Source organism: Chiloscyllium plagiosum, chromosome 11 (genome assembly GCF_004010195.1).
Source record: "Chiloscyllium plagiosum isolate BGI_BamShark_2017 chromosome 11, ASM401019v2, whole genome shotgun sequence".
In the NCBI taxonomy this organism is placed as follows: domain Eukaryota; kingdom Metazoa; phylum Chordata; class Chondrichthyes; order Orectolobiformes; family Hemiscylliidae; genus Chiloscyllium; species Chiloscyllium plagiosum.
This window is the reverse complement of record NC_057720.1, coordinates 66,333,366-66,353,912: the sequence shown is the minus strand read 5'-3', so window position 1 is coordinate 66,353,912 and position 20,547 is coordinate 66,333,366. Positions and strand designations below refer to the sequence as shown.

Genomic DNA, 20,547 nt, shown 5'->3' with positions numbered 1-20,547 from the left:
TGCAGACAGTCACCTGAAAGTGGAATCAAACCCAGGTCCCTGCTGCTATGAGACACAGTGCTAACCACTGAGCCATTGTGCAGCCTTTGAAATGCAGCAGAGTTAAACCGATGTGTTACATCATTCTTTACTTGGAAGATGATTCAGATATCTCATTAATACTAAGGAATAAGGGGATGAACTAAGTACTATCACCAAAGAAGTAGTATGAGACCATTTAAAAGGGTTGAAAGCAGATACATACCCTGACTCTCATGGCATGTGTCCTAAGATCCTAACAGACGTAGCTATGGAAATAGAGAGTATATATTAATTGTAATTTTCCAAAAATCCTTGAATTCTAGAGAAATACCAGAGGATTGGAAAACTGCTAATGTGACACCCCAATTAAAAAAAGATGGGAGTCATACACTGGGTAGCTGTGGGCCAATTAACTGAATATCTATTGTTGGAAAGGTATTGGAATCAATTATTAAGGAGGCACTGGCAGAATATTTGGAAAATCATAACCTAATCAAGCAGAGTCAGCAGGATTTCATGAAAGAGAAATAGTGTCTGAATAATTTATTAGAGTTCTTTTTGAAGACGTCTCAACGCGAGTGGACAAAGTCAGAAGTCACATGACAGCCGGTTATAGTCCAACAGGTTTATTTGAAATCACAAACCTTTAGAGTGCTGCTCCCTTGTTAGCTGAGGACTGCTCCCTTTATTTAAGGAAAGATATCATTTCACTGGAGACAGTTCAGAGGATATTCACTAGGTATGGAAGGATTGTCTTATGAGTAAAGGCTAAACAGGTTGGGATTCTAGAGTTTAGAAGAATGAGAGGTGATCTCTTTGAAACATATAGGATTCTTAAGAAGTTTGCTAGGGTAAATGCTTAGAGGATGTTTCCCTTCATTGGAGAGTCTAGAACCAGAAGGCATAGTCTCAGAATAAAGGGGCACCAATTTAAAACTGAGATGAGGAGGAAGGAAGCTCTTCTCTCAAAGGGTCTTTGGAACTCCTTCCCACAAAGAACTGTTGGGATTTGGGCTGGGCAGAATCCTTCAGTATATTTAAGCCTTCGATAGAATGTTAAATAGTTGGGAAATCAAATATGACAGGAAAAGGGGAGGAAAGTGGATGTGAGGAACGTTGGATCAGCCATGATCCTGTTGAATGGTGGAGTAGGCTTGAGGGGCTGAACAGCCTACTCCTGTTCCTATTTCTTACTGTCTTATGCTCTTAACCAACAGGACAGTATGAATTTACCTGAAACCCAAAGACCTTAATCAAATCATAAAAAGCGACCAGTACCCCATTCCATCACTGGAAGAGATCACACCAGCACTGGCAAAGGCAAATGTTTGAAAGCTCGATGCCAGAAATGGCTACTAAAATGTAGAACTAGGTATAATTCACTGTTGACTGAGAGCAACGAATGCCAAATCTACAAGATGGGGGAACATTCTTACCATCTAAGCAGTGACATGAATGGTATTTTTAAAATGCTAAAAAGGGCCCTAAAAAGGGAGTTAATCTTATTTCCAAAAAAGGTCAATTGATGACCTCCTTTCAGCTAGAAAAGTTAATGACTGGAACAGGGGATTAAGGTTTAAATTAAGAAGGACTTTATCTATTATATTGTCTGAACAGAGTTAGAAATTAATTATGCTTGAGATAAATGCAACATTCACAGCTGCATTGCAGACTCAGGTTCTTGTGTAACCCACTGCTGGCCTTTACAGTTTTCTTACATGGCACATCTGAATTTAAAAAAAAAAACCCTCATCTTTTCAAGCTTAAGGTCTGATTGTTTCAAACATCTCGGGACCAAAAGACAACCAGAAGGCATAACACCACAACCCCTGCTCTGATGGGCTACCATTCTCTTGTCACAAACTAGCACAAGTTGCACCTAGCTCTTAAAGTTGAACCTAACCTGCTATATACATTAGAATTCACCTGAATCCACAGTGTTATAAAAAATAAGTAGCAGAACAGGTGCTATTGAATAGGAATAACGTAAATCCAACAATGCTGATGCTGTTTATTTGAAAAATAATTGCTGTGAATACTTACTTTCAGAAGGGAAGTGTGTTCAGCAGCTCTTGTTAACTTGATGTTAGGCACTTCTAAATGTGGTATTGCACACCTTTCCCAATTTTGTTAAGAGTATAAAATATGGTTCCAATGTTCAAGTCAATAAGTTCTCAGCCAGAATGTAGTAATGAGTTACATAGGCCAGCAAGTACTCTGGTTCCTCTCTTACCTATCATAAATTCATTAATCTTGAAGTAGCTATGGTAGTACTTCTGCTGCCCTTAGTTTTTCTCTCGAGAGGGGTGGAAAGAAATAATGTCCATTGACTCCTGTTGGAAAGTTCTTTAATGTAAATATCCAGTGAGGATAGAATAGGAATTGGCTACAATATCTCGCACGGAGCACTAGCCATCTTACACCTGGCTTGGCATCACATGAAGAATTGTCATTTTGACCATTAGAGATCTCGATCCATGCTCAGCAAAAAAATCTGGAGAGAAAATTGAATGGAGATTTTTACCAACAAGCCTTTACAACAGTTACATAATCGAGGCAGGTAATATATAAAACATGTGTTAGGAATGTTGGAGGAATTGTAATTAAGTAACATAAAACAGATGCTGAACCTGTTTGAATTTACAAAACATTTGTCATGGAATAGAGAAGATATTGCTTCACCTTATGTTGTAATATTCAGATGTTAAGTCTGCACTTCATAAACTTAAAGTTATAATTCTTCCTTCTCTTCTTTATGCTTTCCTTCTTTTGGAAAGGAATCTCTGTCTGCAGAGCCCAGGTACTACTCATTCAATGATTTCAGTAGATGATGATACAAATGATTATTAAATATAATAGGGTAAAATTTTGTTTTTGCACTGACAATAATCTGGCGGAGCTGACTGCTCGCCCATTATAAACCTCACCCAATTTTTGTTCCATTCGAATGAGCAGTGTAACCACCATGCTAGACAAAGGAACAATCTGCTGTGCTAGATTACTGCCCATACAATGAACATGAAAATGTAAGTGTTATTTATATACATCTAAACAGTTATTCACCTGACGATAGTACTTTGAATTTAAATCTGGAAGTCCTTAATGTAAACTCGCTATGCTTTTGGGAATGTTGTTCTGCAAAAACCAGGTTAAATGACATTGTCAACTGTTGCATGATGTTCTGCCCATGGACAATGTGATTCTATGGCAATGCAATATAATGGTTGTATCAATGGAGTAGCAATAGATTTAAATAATGTTTTAAAAATTCCCAACAGTGGTCCTGCACTGTTTGAGGTTACTTTTTGGATTGACCTTGTGCGCTAGCCTAAGAACATTGCAGCAAATGACACTACAACTTGCATTGATGTAAAGATAAGAATCCTTCACATCATATGAGATACATAACTTGTCTACCTGAAGAGAAAAAAAGACCTTCTTCAAAACTTCTTAAAAATGGAAGATATAAATGGGATCATTGATGAGTTATTGCAGTCAAATGTTCTATATTTACAGTTTCCTGATAGTTATGCGATTGGCCACCGGTAATAATTATCAACAGCTACAGTTGCGAAAACTATTTCCAGGTTTTGAATCAAATCCAGGAGCAGGGCTATCATCTAACACCATGTATTACTGATCAAGTGCCAGGACTGAACTAAAGAGGAATTTCTACATTTAGTAACTGCATTCTGATTTGAACGTGCTTGGGCACAGGAAGCAATAATTCATCATCTCACAGCAGAAGGTATCACATGTACACAGTCAGTACAGAATTGTATTAATGAGACTCAGCAGCTATTGCAAAGTGTAAAATTCTTCCTCTCTTAAACCTTTACAGAAACCATATGCTTGTCAGATCCCAGGATGCACAAAGCGCTACACTGATCCAAGCTCACTGAGGAAGCATGTCAAAGCACACTCTGCCAAACAGCAACAGGTGCGTAAGAAGGTAAGATACAATCGGATGGGTCAATGTGTAATGTATTGGGATTATTACAGCACTTTTTTTGCAAATATTAATCTGTTTTAAAGTACACTAACTAACTTCTCCTTTTTCACCTTTATTTTACAATTGAGAATGCTTTGTGATAGAGTAAGCCCAGTGTGCTGGACACTGGGACATTTGAAAAGTATGGGCAAGTTAGGAATGCCAAGCTCCACACCATCCTGACTTGGAAATATATTGCCACTTCTCCCCTGTTGCGGGGTCAAAATCCTGTATCTCTTTCTTAACATCACTGTGGGTGTCAGAAAGGCAAGTTAAATATTGGTGTTTCTTGCCAGTAAAGTCATGTATGAACGTAAGGAAGTGTTCCTGTACCTGTATAAGGCCTCAGATAGACCTCATTTGGAGTGCTGTATACAATTTTGATTTCTAAATTTAAGAAGTGATATAATTGCATTAGAAAAAAGTCCAGTGAAGGTTTGCTTGACTGATTGTTGGGATGAAGAGGTTACCTTATGAGGAAAGGCTGGGTCAATTGGGGTTTAGATGAATAAACGGTAATCCTATGAAACACAAGATCCTGATGGGAGACTACAGCGTAAATTCTGAGAGGCTGTTTACTTTGGGGACAAGACTATAACAAGGGGACACAGTTTAAAAATTAAGGATCTCCCATTTAAGATAGAGGTAAGGAGAAACATTTTCTCTCTGAAGGTTGTTATTCGGAATTCTGTACCCCCGAGAGAAGTGGAGTCTGGGTCATTGGATTTTTTAAGGATGATTTTTGCTTAATAATGGAAATCAAGGGTTAGAAAGGATGGACAGGGAAGCAGAATTGAGGGCACCATTACGTTCAGATATGGTCTTGTTGATTGGCAAAGCAGACTTGACATGGACGGGTTGGACCGAAGGGTCTGTTTCCATGCTGGACATTTGGAACTGGGGTAAGGTGGGGGAGGGGAAATGAGGAAATCGGTGAAACCTTCCAGCTCAGCACCATCCTCATGACCTGTCCTACCTGCCAATCTTCCTTCCCACCTATCCGCTCCACCCTCCTCTCTGACCTATCACCTTCATCCCCAACCCCATCCACCTATTGTACTCTTTGCTACCTTCTCCTCAGCCCACACCCCTCCCATTTATCTCTCCACCCCGGAGGCTCCCTACCTTCATTCCTGATGAAGGGCTTTTGCCCGAAACGACGATTTTCCTGCTCCTCGCAAATTCAGCCTCTGCTGTGTTGACAGCAAATGACCTAAAATAACATGAATTCAGCTGGCATAAACTGCTAACTTCACCTACTAGCGGTCATGATAGTAACTGATTCCACCTATTGTTGCAATTCAATGGGTTTGGTTGGCGTAGAGTATTAACTAGTTTTTGAACATGACATTCTGGAGTGCAGAGTTCCAGCATCAATTGTTTGCCTTTCTACAATGTGGGTAATGCTGAGCCTTAGATTTAAGATTTTTCTTACATGTATTGTCTTCTGGAAATTTGTTATAGTGTCCGTAATGTTACTGACAAGGGGAGATTATATATTCAACACTAAAAAAAAATGAAAGCTCCGAGAACATAAGTATGCGATTGATTCTGAAATGCATTTCATTGAAACCAAACTATGACAACAATCTAGAGTAGAATATGTTGCCTCGTGAAGATGTGTCATGAAAGTGTTCTCTCTCATACCACAGTGACCACATTCAAGTTCACGGGATTGTTAGACACTCTTTAGAACATGAGACTGTTTATGCATTTGGCCAGAATTTGGGGATATATCACTCCACTCTGCAACACAAGTATTGTTTTTTTTTATAACACAAGTATTGATTAAACTCAGTCAAATAAATTTAAATAGGTTTATGACAGCTGCCCAAGTGGATCAGTTACTGATGGCTGCATGATATAGTGCTGAACCCTACAGACTGTAAGCTTTTGTGGTTTGAACTTCAGAGTGTGCTGTTAGTTGATGTATGGCAGAGCAAACTGGTGCTAAATGGTTACAGCATCTCTGAATAGTATGGAAACATAAGCCACAATTTTTGTTATTGATCAGCTTTTGTGAACAGCAAATAATAGAGGATATAATTGAAATGTTACATTTTTCAATGCAGTGCAGGAGCAAAGTGATTGAGGTGTGCAGATGCATGAATCCTGAAAAGTGGGCAGAGAAGGGATTGAATACAGAAGCAAAGAAATTACCTTCTGCAAACTGATTGTTTGCCCCCATTGATAAAACTGCGTGGAATATTGGGCTCTTTGCTAAAAGCAGTTATAATAATCCTAAAGAAAATGTAGCACGGATTTACTAGGAGGATTCCAGTGATAAGGGATTTATGTTATAAGAAATGTTCAACAATTAGGTCTGGCTTATCTTTGATTAAGGGGAATTTAAAAGATTACTAAAAGGTGTTAGAAATACTAAAGGAAATCTGCAAAGTAAATATAGGTAGATTATTTTCTTTGATAATTGAAGATAAGAAATACATGTGGGGGGGTGAATAGAAGAACATATTTCACAAATAGTTACTGCAATATGGAGTGCTTTGTGACTAGTGAAGATACAGGAGAATTGCTTAAAGAAGAACAGAAAAATATTTGGGAAGAAGGCAACAAATAGATTAAAGTGAAAGAAGACAGGGAAATTTAATTTATAACTTGCATCCTATTTAGTGCAATTAAGACTCAGGGACTGAATGGTCGACACAGTTTTCTTTTTGGTATGATCACCATTATGATATCTTTGTTAGCAAGTCGGGGAGTGTAAATGTTTGGATGAGGGTAAGATGGCTTGACTGTGATATGCTAATAACATTCACACAAGTTGGTTCACAAATTAAAATAAACTATCAGGGAAAAACCACTTGAACATGCTGGTGTACATAAACATTCAACTGGTATGAGTTAATAGAAAGCAAGAATTCAAAGTGAAGTATTTTCTCTGAAGCTGCACAGTTACAATTCTGCAAGAATATTTCCATAATATATACCCAAAATAAACTGAATTACCAGGTTTCTAATTTTATAAAAGATGTAATGAAGTGTGTATTATCATTGATGCTAGAGTGAACAGTGTGTTTTATGCTGTGCTGTTACTTTTGCTGAATTATGCATGGTGACAGTGCATTGGCAGAGATTCTTGAATCTGGAATTGAAGATTACAATAATTCTTCTTTATTGGGTTCATTCCTCCTGCTGTTTTTAATCTTCCTCTCCAGTTGTTTTAAGAAGTACATGTTTCGCACAGTATTGCCAAGAGCATTCATTCTGCTAGTTATAAGATAGATGTCAAGATGATTTGCTACAGTGAGTCGAACAAGCTCAACTTTGCTCCAAACCTAGCAAGTGTTTTCTGTTACTAAAAAAAAACCCAGATTCAGATTCATCAATTTAAAGAACTCAGCTCATGTGGTTCCCTTTTATAAAGCTCACAAAATCACAGAAACACTCTCAATACAATGTTGGAGGTTACTGTAGCCCATTAGTTGCATGAGATAAATCCTTTCATATATTGAATGAAACTGTATGTTAACAGTCCTTCTAAATATTACCGGTATGTGTCCAGTCAAATATGGTAACTTGGCTCTTTGATCAGTATTTCATTGGATGGCATACATAGCTCCCAGCAGACTGGGGTATGGAATAATACAGTATGTTGTTAAGAATCCAATTTCTAAATGGTAATTATCCAGTCTGCTATTATTGGGAAATATTTTAATTTTGGATTCTCTGCAAATCAACTTATTTTGTTCATCAGAGAAGGTGTTATACAGAAATGCTCATTCATGTTAATATATGACATAAACAGGGAAATGGATTATAGTGATTTTTGCTTCAGCGTGTGCTCTGGGAGAAGGTACATAACATTGTGTTTAAGAGGTATGGATTTTCATTTTTTAACAAGGTAATATGGAAATGAGCAAAATAGTATGATTGCAAATTTGAGTCTTATCTCTCCAAGTCAGAAATTAGAACATGTTCTCGTGGCAACATTAATAAGAAGATGCTATTTGCCAATCAACCCTATCCCTTTCATAAATCATACTCAAACAACCCTACCATAAACTTTACTCCATCTCACTCAATCTTCAGTTCCTTGGACAATGTGGGCTTTTAAAACGTGGTTGGCACGGTGGCACAGTGGTTAGCACTGCTGCCTCACAGCGCCGGAGACCCGGGTTCAATTCCCGGGAGTTTGCACGTTCTCCCCGTGTCTGCGTGGGTTTCCTCCGGGTGCTCCGGTTTCCTCCCACAGTCCAAAGATGTGCAGGTCAGGTGAATTGGCCATGCTAAATTGCCCGTAGTGTTAGGTAAGGGGTAAATGTAGAGGTATGGGTGGGTTGCGCTTCGGCGGGGCGGTGTGGACTTGTTGTACACTGTAATGTAATGTAATCTAATCTAATCTAAAAAACACACAGGCTGTGCATCAGTTCTGTATACTGAAACCTTATTATACTGTGTTTAGAAGGCACTCTTTGTTTTACCAATTTGTTAATTGTCTTCTGTATTTTCAATATTGATGATGCCTTATGTAAGCAAATAAAACATTAATTATAATATAGTTCCCATTTTATTCCAGCCATGATGCTTTTGGATCTATCAACTGATGATCTGCTGGTTCTGGCAGTTAGCTACTGTTTTAAATATATCACTATTAAATAGACCCTCTGTGAGAATCACATTGACAATGAATATGTCAGGGAAAAATATGGTGACCCAGACCTTATTAATGTGACCAGGCTTGGTTTTACCATGTCTTCCATTTATATTCACTTAATTGTCATGCACAATCAAGTTGGGAGGTCATGTTGCGGCTGTACAGGACATTGTTTAGGCCGCTGTTGGAATATTGCGTGCAATTCTGGTCTCCTTCCTATCAGAAAGATGTTGTGAAACTTGAAAGGGTTCAGAAAAGATTTACAAGGATGTTACCAGGGTTGGAGGATTTGAACTATAGGGAGAGGCTGAACAGGCTGGGGCTGTTTTCTCTGGAGCGTCGGAGGCTGAGGGGTGGCCTTATAGAGGTTTACAAAATTATGAGGGACATGGATAGGGTAAATAAGCAAAGTCTTTTCCCTGGGGTTGGGGAGTCCAGAACTAGAGGGCATAGGTTTAGGGTGAGAGGGGAAAATATAAAAGAGACCTACGGGGCAACTTATTCACGCAGACGGTGGTACGTGCATGGAATGAGCTGCCAGAGGATGTGGTGGAGACTGGCACAATTGCAACATTTAAGAGGTATTTGGATGGGCATATGAATAGTAAGGGTTTGGAGGAGTATGGGCCGGGTGCTGACAGGTGGGACTAGATTGGGTTGGGATGTCTAGTCGGCATGGACGGGTTGGACTGAAGGGTCTGTTTCCATGCTGTACATCTCTATGACTCTATGTTGGAAATTGTCATCTCTAGCAATTTTTTTTCAGAATTAGATCAATTAGTGGCCAGAGGGAATACATAAGCTGCCCATGGATGGTAAGCAGGCTTTTCAAAGATAACGAGAGGATACTGCAGCCTGCCATTGCAAAAGAAAATTGAGGAAGGGCACCTTCATCTTGAGATGGCCTCTCAGCAATTGTAAACTGAAGAAATTATTATTGCTGCTGAACCACCATTGTAGAGAGGGAATGCTTCCACAGAGTGGCCTATGATCATCACTGCTTTAGCCAGCTAAAAGCAACACCTGAGGAGCTGGGGGAAGGTCCTTTATATGATCCAGGAATATTAGCGTCCCCCCGAAGTTTGCTGCTAGGCATCTGCCTGGCCCTGATGCCATGAAACATCCACAGACCAACTGCAAAATTCTATTGGTCCCCTGATTATTTATCCTCTTAATTATCCTCTGGATCAAGTTAACAAACTACCTGTTACTTGAAGGTGGGTGTCATTCCACAAATGACCCAAACTCCAGGAAAATGGTTGTGTTCAGGACTCTGCGATGGAAGCAGCCCATTACCAGCACTAGAACTTTCCTGAACCACCCACCTCTGCTCCCAAAAAAAAATTGGCAGCAAAATCCTGCTCCATATTAGAGAGCTTACTTTCCTATTTTTAATCCTGTCTTGAACACACAGACTTGTGTTGTTAAAGGTTGGGAACCAACTGTTGTCTCACCCATTCTTCATTTGTCATCCTAGATAGTAAGGGAGGGTTAATTGCTCAAATCAAGCAGTGGCTGCTGGTCATTTTCTGCTACCATTTTCCACCCTTAAGTGCTGCTGAGTCACTCAACTTTAAGTGATTTCATAGTTGCACCTGATCCTGTCCCACCCGATGTTAGTTATCCAGTATTTCCATCAAGGATCTCTATGGTGTCAATTGAACAGAAATCCTGCTGGACATTTTTTTCCCTTGCACAGTTGAGGCCACTGCCACCATTTCCCCTGTAACATAAATTTGTGATCTTCCAGATTCATTGCCGCAGAGATAATGTTTCTATTCAGTGTACCAATGGGATTCCATATTTTGGGACCTTATTGAGCAATGCTTAGAGAGTATCTTTTGTCTCATGAATAAAATCTACAAATTATCAGGTGAATCCAGGGTTCAAGATAAATGCAGTGCCAAAGGGCTTCCTGTGGAATACTTCAACTCTGAGAAATAAGTTTGTCAAAGCATAACAACTGGGGGAGGGGGGTGCTCAAAATCTGAAATGAAAACAAAAACTGCTGGAAATACTCAGCATATCAGGCAGCTTCTGTTGAGGGATAAGAGAGCTCACATTTCAGATTAATGACCTTTTATCAGGCCCATTCTGGTGAGAGATCATGAATCAGAAACATTGGATGGAATCATGTGAAGACAATGTGAGTCTTGTTTGCTAGCTGCTGAGGTGGCGAGATATCTGTGTTCCTTTCTTTTGGATCATGACCAGAAGTTAAGAGGCCAGCAGCAACCTTTCACCTGGAGTCAGGACCCGTGGGGTGATGGTCCTACTAATCGAGAGCTGCTGGCCAATCAGAGGCAGCTTTTGTTTTTGCTCAGCTGTGCCTTGGGGAGGCACAGTGGCTACTGTCAGAATGATGTCAGGAATGGCCCAGGCCGCCTCCAAACATGCCACTTGAAAGACAGCATATTGTAGCCTTAACTCTTTCTCTGCAAAGATGATGCCTGACATGTTGAATATTTCTGCAAGTCTCTGTTTTCAATTTCAGAAAGTAATGTGACTATTATTGTTGGGAAGTCCTAGACGTTTTTTATTCCAAAAAGGGATGAAAAATATTCAGGAAACCACCAGGTTTGTGCTAGAAAATAGCAGACTCTGGGGGCCCTCGAGTGTTCCTACCCCTGGTCTGGGAGGATCACATTCAATAACATCTCTGAACAGGTTGATTAGAAAATATCTTGAAGCAGAACCTGACCTGATGAGAGCATTGTGTTGGCCTCTCTGATACATTACACACAATCAAGCTATCTTGCATTGGTTTAAAAAAATAAAGCAAACTCAGCATGTTCGGCTGCCCTTGGACAGAGAGCATGTGGTGTCCATTAATGCTTTCAAAGCATTTACAGAGGAAGGGGGGCACCGTGGGGCATTCATGTGCATTATCTTTCCTTCCAAATCCATTTTTATTTAGTTCCTGACCTCTCTCCCTACCTTCCTCCTCCCCCCACACCCCCACCTTTGATGGTTTGTATTGCCCTTAATGGACTTTTGGGTGTAAATATTTAATTGGCTACATGGGTGATTACTCCTGATAGTTAAAAATGAAAAAAAAAATTAAAAGTCATAGTGATTTTGGTGGTGGGAAGTCACTCAGTTGTACTGATAGCATACTGGGTATAAAAAGCAAGCAGACCCAAATGGTGCTCTTAGGGTGTAGCAGTTGTGTCCCCATCTTGGAAACAGAAAGCCTAGGTTCAGGTCCCACCTCTCCAGAAGTGTGTCATAACATTTTTGAACAGGTTGATTAAAAAGATATATGTTAAGCAGATCCAATTGCCCCTATCACGCTTTGCACAGAAGTATCTAACTGGCTACAAGGGTGATTTACTAATGGTGGTTAATAATTAAAAGGTCACAGTGATTTGGTCATGGGGACAAAACAACTATTCAGTTGTATGTGGATATAAAAAAATAGGAAGCACATCCAAAGGTGGGCTCTTGTAGCGCACTGGTATTGTTTGTCCCTCTGAGCCTGGGGACTGGTTTTAAGTCCCATCTGCTGTGTAATAACATCTTTGAACAGATTGATTAGAAAATATGAAGCAGACCCCAAAAAAAAGCCATCACGTTTTATGTTTTGCATTGCCCTTAACAGGTTTTGAGTGTAAATATCGGCTACACAGGTGATTTACTAGTGATGGTTGGCAGCTGAAGGAAAAAAATGTAACAGTGATTGGTGATGGGAAGTAAACAAAAACTGTTCAGTTATATAGATTAGATTAGATTAGATTAGATTACTTACAGTGTGGAAACAGGCCTTTCGGCCCAACAAGTCCACACCGCCCCGCCGAAGCGCAACCCACCCATACCTCTACCCCTACATTTACCCCTTACCTAACACTATGGGCAATTTAGTATGTAGGAGCACTTCTGGATATTAAAAAAAAAGCAGACCCAACTTGGGCACTGCATGGTGTGAAGTGCTTTATTTTCCCCTTGAGTTTGGTTTTGATTTAGCCCCTTCCTGCTCTCCCTACCTCTCACTCACATTTTGAATTTAGCATTACCTTTAACAGTCTTTGCATACAAATATTTAATTGACTATGCGGGTGATTTACAGGGTAACAGATTAAGAAAGAAAAAAAGCCCTTGGTGATTTGGTGAGGGAATAAACATGTTCAGTTGTGAGTAAGAGCATTTCTGTATATAAAAAAAGTAAAACAAAAATTAAAAAAAGCAGACTCATTCATCCTCCTCTCTCTACCTTTAATGGTTTGCATTGCTTGGGCTTTGCATGTAAATTAGTAAATTTGAAACATGGGTGGACCAGTGAGGGTTGATAGAAGGAAAAGAAAATACCATGGGTCATTTGGTGATGGGAAAAAATACCTGTTCAGTCGTGTGTGATAACACTTATAGATATTAAAGAGAAAAAAACAAGCAGATGCAGAAGGGCTTGGTTAGCTAAGTTGGCTGGATGGCAGGTTTACAATACAGAGTGACAATAACAGCATGAGCTGAACTCCCACACGAGTGAAGGTTATCAGGGAGGACTTCCCTTGCCTGAGGTATGGTGACCCTCAGGTTAAACCACCACCAGTTATCTCTGTCTTATGAAAAAGCAGCTCCATGGTTCAGTAAGACAATGGGAACATTACCAGCCTTCTCTGCGGTGAAATTTGTCAGTGATTTGGGTGTTTACCAAAACTCAATGATTTCAGACCATCCCTTTTGCTGTTTTCATCCGTCAGTATTCTTTGCCGCCTAGTTCCAGGTTATCAATGGTTCAGAAATAGAGCAGACCCTGGAATGTGTCTGCAGGACAGTCTTTCCTGGGCTCAGACTAGGCTATGCATGTCATGAGTAGTGGCTGTTTTTAGTGTTCAACAATAAATGATGTTCCTTTCTGGTTGGGCTCCCTCTGTTATTACCGTGCTATTTTGATTTGATGTGTAAGAGAACAATCTGGAAGAATTCTACTCTTCATATCACAATGCAACTGAGAACCATGTTGCCATTTCTTCAGCAGTTCTGTATGTTTTTGAAACATTCTACTAAAGGAGCCACATGGCTGGCAGATAATATAAATTGCTAGAGTGCATTTCACAACAGGTTGACTAACAGAATCAAGAAGCTGAGAATTTAAAGAAGGCAGCTGCTGCACAAAAATAGCATTATCCAAGTTAATTAATAATCCTGAAACCACAAGTGACCTGCAACTTCCATCTGGTTCAGTGCATCCACTCCTTTCAGTCAGAAAATCACACTAACCAAACTGAAGCATTTATTTTTGGTGATCTGGAATCCTTCAGTTTTCCTACTCTCCTGCATAGCCCTTATAGTTAAGAATCCAGCTGAGTACAGTTCCTTCTCCTGTGCCACTTTGACTTATAAGCTAGGAGGCCCACATGGTAACCCACTGACACTGCCCTTTCAGTTGAGGTTTCCACAGGCTATCCAATGATTTCCCATGTGAAGCCACAATTTGCTGGAAATTCCAAAATTTGTATAAATTGTATAGAAAGAGAGCACATAGGACATTGCTATGGAAATGGAATCTCTCCCCGCAATCTTGGCAGTAGCAAAAGTCCTTGATTAATACTATTCAGTCTACAAGAATTACATTGGCTTTTGCTTACTTTCAGTCATTAGTGGGAGCACAGGAAAACGTCTCTCTCAATTGTGTTGAAAACCTCCTTGGATTTTCGTTTGCTTGTCTTTCCTGACTGATCTGGTTAATTTTGCCAAAAGACAATTTAAAAACTATCTTTACAAGCTCTACTAAGAAAATTAAAACATGAATTGAATTCCTGTTAGATTGTAAATGGTTTTATATCAGTAATTATAGTTTAATGTTGCAATTATATGCCCCATTTTTCACTCATTTTACATCTCAAACACTGATTCCTTCCTGATTACATAAGTATGAGCATAAAAAAAGGAGAATATTTGGTTCATTAATTGGGTGCAACAGTATGAAAAAGTGTCTTAGAATGATTTGTACACAATGAAAGAGAGTGTTCAAAAGGCTGCATGTACTGGTCAACAGTTACAATCCCACTGCACTACACAGTTCACATCATATTAAATAATTTAACTTCTTTCTTAACAAATATAGTGAATATAAGAAAATATACTCTTAACATTAGAGAAATAAGGAGTGTTTTAAGATGCGTTAGTGAAACTGTAACACAAAATGAAGAATTGACAATGAAGCCCAAGAAACCAAAGAAATAAGTATAGAACTTAGGACAAGCAGAAGAGTTTTAAAAGACCAAAGATATTATTTGACAAAAGCACTGGATAAATTACAAAGACAAAGAAAAATAAGTGAATAAAAGATAAACCAAGAGTCTCATTGAATAAATGATTCCTTAGAATATCCCAAGAATTTTAAAAATTGGAGGAAAGATTGTGTGTTTGTGTCAAAAACAAAGTGAAGTTGAAACCAAGGGGCAAAGAAGTAGCAGAGTTTAAGATGGTAGCTTACATTTGTGTTCACTCAGCGACTTGTGACTATTGTATAGATCAGTGGAAAGTAGACTGTTTCTGTTTTGAGGCCTATACTTCATATGCTGTTGGATTCAAAAGAATTCCATGTAGGAGTCTCAAGGATCTTGCGAATTTTGAGACACAAGGATATCAACTCTCAACACCTACCTAGAATAATATTTGTGGCTGCATGTTTATTATAGCACTACAATTTGCTGTTTTAATGGCCACACCATCAGACTCAGAGGAAAGTTCTACTCAGCAGTAAATACAGGGGAGGATTTACACTCCCATGGAATTATTGATAAGAATTGAGTGGTAAAGCCTTTCCTTCCATCAGACTGTGGGTGCTACTGGCTCTTTATCCTCATTTGGGAAATCTCATATTCAACCTGAGTCTTAAAAATAAATAGGAGCTTAAATTACTGTTTCTCTACATTTGCTAGATATACAAGAGATTCCTAAGGATTAAAAAATGGTTAATATAATTTTATTATATATTTTTATTGTCCAGATACATACCTGGAAACTATGGACCTGTGAATAAGTTGGTGTAAGGAAACCTTTATGAATTTATTTTAAGAGATGTTCTAGATGCATATTTGTTAAAATACAATTTATCAAAGTACTATTGTTTTGTTTAGGACAGGAACGGCAGCCATGATAACTCCCAGCTTCTTTACACTATTGTTTTCCACACTCATAAAACCCCATCCCCAATTCCTTCATCCTCACCTCCATCGCATGTAAGGAATGCAAATTTCCTTATCACCAAGACTAAGATGTTGACCTGTAACTAGTGGAGTACCACAGGAATCAGTCCTGGGGCTGTAATTATTTACAATATATATATATCAATGACTTTGATGATAGAAGTGAATGAACTATCGCCTGGTTTGCAGATGATTCAAAAATAGATAGAAAGGCAGGTAGTGAGGATGACACGAGGGGTCTACAGATATTGGCTGGTTAGGTAAGTGGACAAAAACCTAGCAGATGGAATATTGTGTGGGAAAATGTGGATTGTGTGCTTTGACCTAAAGAATAGAGGGGTTGAGTATTATTTAAATGGAGAAATACGGCAGAAAGCTCCAGAACAGAAAGGTCTAGGGATCTTACTGCATGAATCACAAAAACGTAGCATCCACATTCAGTGGGTGAGTGGGAATACAAATTGGCCTTTATTTCAAAGGGAATGGAGTATAAAAGTCAGAAGGTCTTGTTAAAATTATGCAAATCACTGGTCATACTATATCGGGAATACCATGAACAGTTCTGGTCCCCTAATCAAAGGAAAGCTTTACTGGCATTGGAGATAATCCAGAGAAGGTACACTAGGTAGATCCCAGATACAGAGGGATTTTCTTATTAAGAGAGGCTGACTAGGCTGGGCGTGTATTCATTGGAGTTTTGGAGAATGACAGGGAACCTTATTGACACAAGTTTCTAAGCTTTACAGAGTAGATGTGGAGAGGTTGTTTCCCTTTGTGGGAGAATCTCGGAGCAGAGGGCATCATCTCAGAGTAAGGGGTTATCCATTTAAGGGAGAGATTTCTTCTCTCAGAGGGTGGTGAATATGTGGAATTCTTTATCCAGAGAGCTGTCAAGTCTGCTTTAATATGTATAATCAAGACTGAGATAGACAATTTTAATCAGTAAAGGAATCAAGGGTTAAAGGGAAAAGACAGGAAAGTGGACTTAAGGATTACCAGATCAGACATAATCTCATTGAATGACAGAGTGGACTTGGTAGTCTGAATGGCCAACTTCTGTTCCTTGTCTATGGTCTACTGCTCAGCTCCCACGATTGCTCTCTCCCAACTTCAATACAAACATGCTTTCAGGTTCTATCCTGCCCTAACCCTGATCTTGTTTCCTTCTCTAGCTTCTCTCCTATCTTGTCTCATATCCTCTTTGAGCTTATCTTGTCTATAAGACACCCCTCCTACTCTCTCAACCCTTTTCCCAATAAGTTACTGGCCAACCAACGTCTGTTCTTGACTTTCATGTTAGCCAACATTGTTACTTGTTCCCTCTGTTCATCTGTCATTCAAATCTAATGCGCTCACTCTCTCTCAAACAACCAGCTTTGGCCTCCTATATTCTGTACAAACCTTTACTTTACCTTTGTCTTATTATTTAAGTTCTTGAAAGTCAGCTCGGAATACTTGATATTACGATTCTAATGGTGCACGTACACAAGGAGGGAGGGGGAGGGTGGGCACTTCGGCTGCTTGAGGCTGGAATATATAATGCCATATTGAACTCATCTCTTGTGACCACCTACCTATAGTGGCAAAAAAGTTCTGTTGTTTGTTTGTCCAGACAGCAAGTGGCACATTCCTAGCTCTGTCCATTGATTTAGCTGGCCCAGGAGTAATGAGGCTAAGCTGCAACTCGTCTTTTCCACTTGGATCTCCATGGAAGTGTCAGTGATCCTGGCAGCATTGCGTTTGCTCTTCGCTTAGGTTCTGTACTTTTTAGTGTATCACAGACTGATCTGACAGTAATGAATTCAGCCTCCCCTTCAGAGTTATATTCACACTCCTGTAGTAGAGCTCTGAAAGCCTGCTTGAAATTCCAGCTAAAAAGTTGGTGGGATTCCGGTTTTTGCTGCCATTATGTGGGCACGCCATTAATTAAAAGTAAAAGATGTTGTGGAAGAGAATAGCTGAGATGCTGAAATTCATGACATCAGACATATCTACTGCTTCTCCATTGACCCTACCCCCTCCTCAACCAGCTCAACTCCCCCCGCCTCCAGTCCTCTTCATTGTTAGTGAAACGCATTGGTCAGATCTTCATCTTCTATGGTGATACTTGCAATTGAATAATGACATTTGGTGTGAAAATGTCTCATAGTGCTTCAGGTGACATATTTGCTTTACAAGGTGGTCATTGCTACTTAGATAAAGTGTTTTTTATTCTACCCTGACATCCCACAAATGGTTTAGACATCAATCTCCAGTTAATCTATGTTTAGATTGGACAGAACAGCCAGAGTACTTCACTAAACAGAAAAGAGATGCGGATGTTGGAAATCAGAAACAAAAAGAGGAATTGTTGGAAAAACTCAACAGGTCCAGCAATATCTGTGGAAAGAAAGGAAAGTTAACATTTTTAGTCCAGTGACCTTTCTAAACAGTTCTGTTTTCCCAGCAATTCCTGTTTTTTTTTGTTATAGCCAGGGTACTTCATGCACTTCTTCCAATAGTCTCACAAGATCTCTAACAACCACTTTAACAGCCAGACACAAACTTAAAGAAAATATTGGTCTGAATAATTACTCTTTGGTGGTAATGCATATCACATCAAGATGCATTGCATCAGCTCATCCCAGAGCTCCTTCGGTCGCATCTTCCAAGCTCATGGCATCTATCATGTATACTGGGACAAGGACAGCAGATGCATGGGAACACTGCCATCTGCAAGTTCCCTTCCAGGCTGCACACAATACTGACTTGGGAATATATCACTACTCCTTCACTTTCTCTGAGTTAAGATCCTGGAACTTTCTTCCTAACAGAATGTCAGCATACCGACTTGAGATAGACTGCAATGATTCTTGAAGGTAGCTGTCCTTGAACTTCTCAATGGCAATAGGGATGGGCAATGAAAAATTATTAAATAAAAAGACTCATTTGTGGTCAACCTTCAGTTGTCCCAAACAAGCTGCAGCAGCAGAATGCTTATTAGGTTCTTGAAGATTGCTGGTAAAATTTAAATGAAGCCTGAACCCAAACATGGCTTGGATCTCCCAGTTGCAACCTGATACTGCATTCAATTTAAGAATGCCCACAAGGTGAACTCACCTCCAATGTAAAGAGGCCTAAATTCCATAAGCTTCCAATTGACTTAAGCTTCCAATTTGCTACCCAGATCACCATCACTATATATTCTATATGCTTTGAATGGAAATAATAGTCCTACTTGTATAGTACTTGGCTCAACTGTTAGCTTTTTTCTCTAAGTCAGTGGGTTGTGGATCCAAGGCCCATAAGTGATTGCAAAGCTTGCACTCCAGGAAAGAGCTGAGAGAATGTAAGCCTGTGCAGAGGGTTAATATTTAAGGTGGTGGATGGGATGCTGATCAAACAGCTGTCTCTTGGATGGTGTTGGAACTGTACCCATTCAGGCCAATGGAGAGTATCTATCATAATCTGACCACGTGGACTGGAGGAAGGTTTATAGTGGAGTTCCCTGGGTCACTGTTGGAACTTCTTCATTTTCTGATATGTGTTAATGAATGAGACCTTAAGCACAAGGGCATAATTTCAAAATTTGCAGATGATACAAAACTTGGAAGTATAGTACAACTTTGAGAGTGATAGTATGGATCTTCATAAAAGGCATATAAAAGGCATATATAAGTTGCTGAAGTGGGTGAATAAGTGCCACTTATAAGTGCCAGATGAGGTTCAATACAAAGAAATGTGAGGTAATACGTTTTCACCAGGAAGAATATAAAAGTTACTACTGTAAAGGTAGTGCAGGAGTAAGGGAATGTGGGTGGAAACTTACCTCATGGGAGGAGTGGCCTTCGTTGAGGTCGAATTGCGCTTTGAGAAGATGAATGAATCAATATATTTGAGCAGCGGCTGATCCTGAGACACTCCATGTCTCCATGTCTCACCCTCCCCCTTTCACCAAGAAAAGACTCCGTGGTGTGTTGATGAGATAAGGCTTTTCTATTTCTTCTGTGCTGAGTGATTGGCTAAAAATTTACTTTCTTTTTCTTATTTATGTATTATTTGAAAAATACCATAGCAGAGAAGCATTAGAAATGATTTAACTTTCAAATTAATATAAGGTAATAAAGTAATTAACTAAGTAGAGATGGCTGGACAGGTGATGTACTGTAGCTGTATAATGTGGGAGCTGGCTGATCCCATTGTGAATGGCAGTGACCACATCTGCAGCAAGTGTTGGTTGCTGGAGGAACTCCGGCTCGGTGTTGATGATCTGTAATCTGAGCTTCAAACACTGCAGCACATTGGGGAGGGGGAGAGTTACCTGGGCGCTTTGTTTCAGGAGGCAGTCACACCCGATAGATTAAGTAATTCACATTCAGTTAGTGATCAGGAACAACAGGGTGTGACTGCAAGTGAGGCAGGTAGGGGGATCCTGAGTTCAGGAGAGGAAGAGCCTCAGCTTTTGACCTTACCCAACAAGTATGAGATACTTGCTCCCTGTGTGGATGAGGAAAAGGACTGCAGGGATGATGAGCCAGCTGATTACCGCATCATGGTACAGAAGACTATTCAAGAGGGGGAGCAAAAAGGCAAGTGGTAGTTATAGGGGATTCTGTAATTAGGGGATGAATAGTATCCTTTGCAAGCTGGATCGGGAATCCTGCATGGTGTGTTGCCTGCCCAGTGCCAGGGTGCAGGACATCTCTAACCAGATTGAAAGGATATTGGAGCAGGAGGGCGAGGATCCAGTTGTTGTGGTCCACGTTGAGACAAACAACATGGAGGACCTG

The 20,547-nt window shown here is 39.7% G+C and overlaps 1 protein-coding gene across 6 annotated transcripts in view; it reads left to right on the top strand.

Annotated features, from left to right (window-relative positions):
- Window positions 1-20,547, top strand: part of LOC122554496 (zinc finger protein GLIS3) — a 455,475-nt gene that overhangs the window by 294,090 nt on the left and 140,838 nt on the right. For 5 of the 6 annotated variants that reach the window (XM_043699622.1, XM_043699620.1, XM_043699619.1 and 2 more), the window contains one exon: window positions 3,863-3,973. In XM_043699622.1, the coding sequence (XP_043555557.1) occupies window positions 3,863-3,973 (111 nt within the window). The remainder of the gene's footprint in view (window positions 1-3,862; window positions 3,974-20,547) is intronic. The other variant, XM_043699621.1, reaches the window with a different exon arrangement.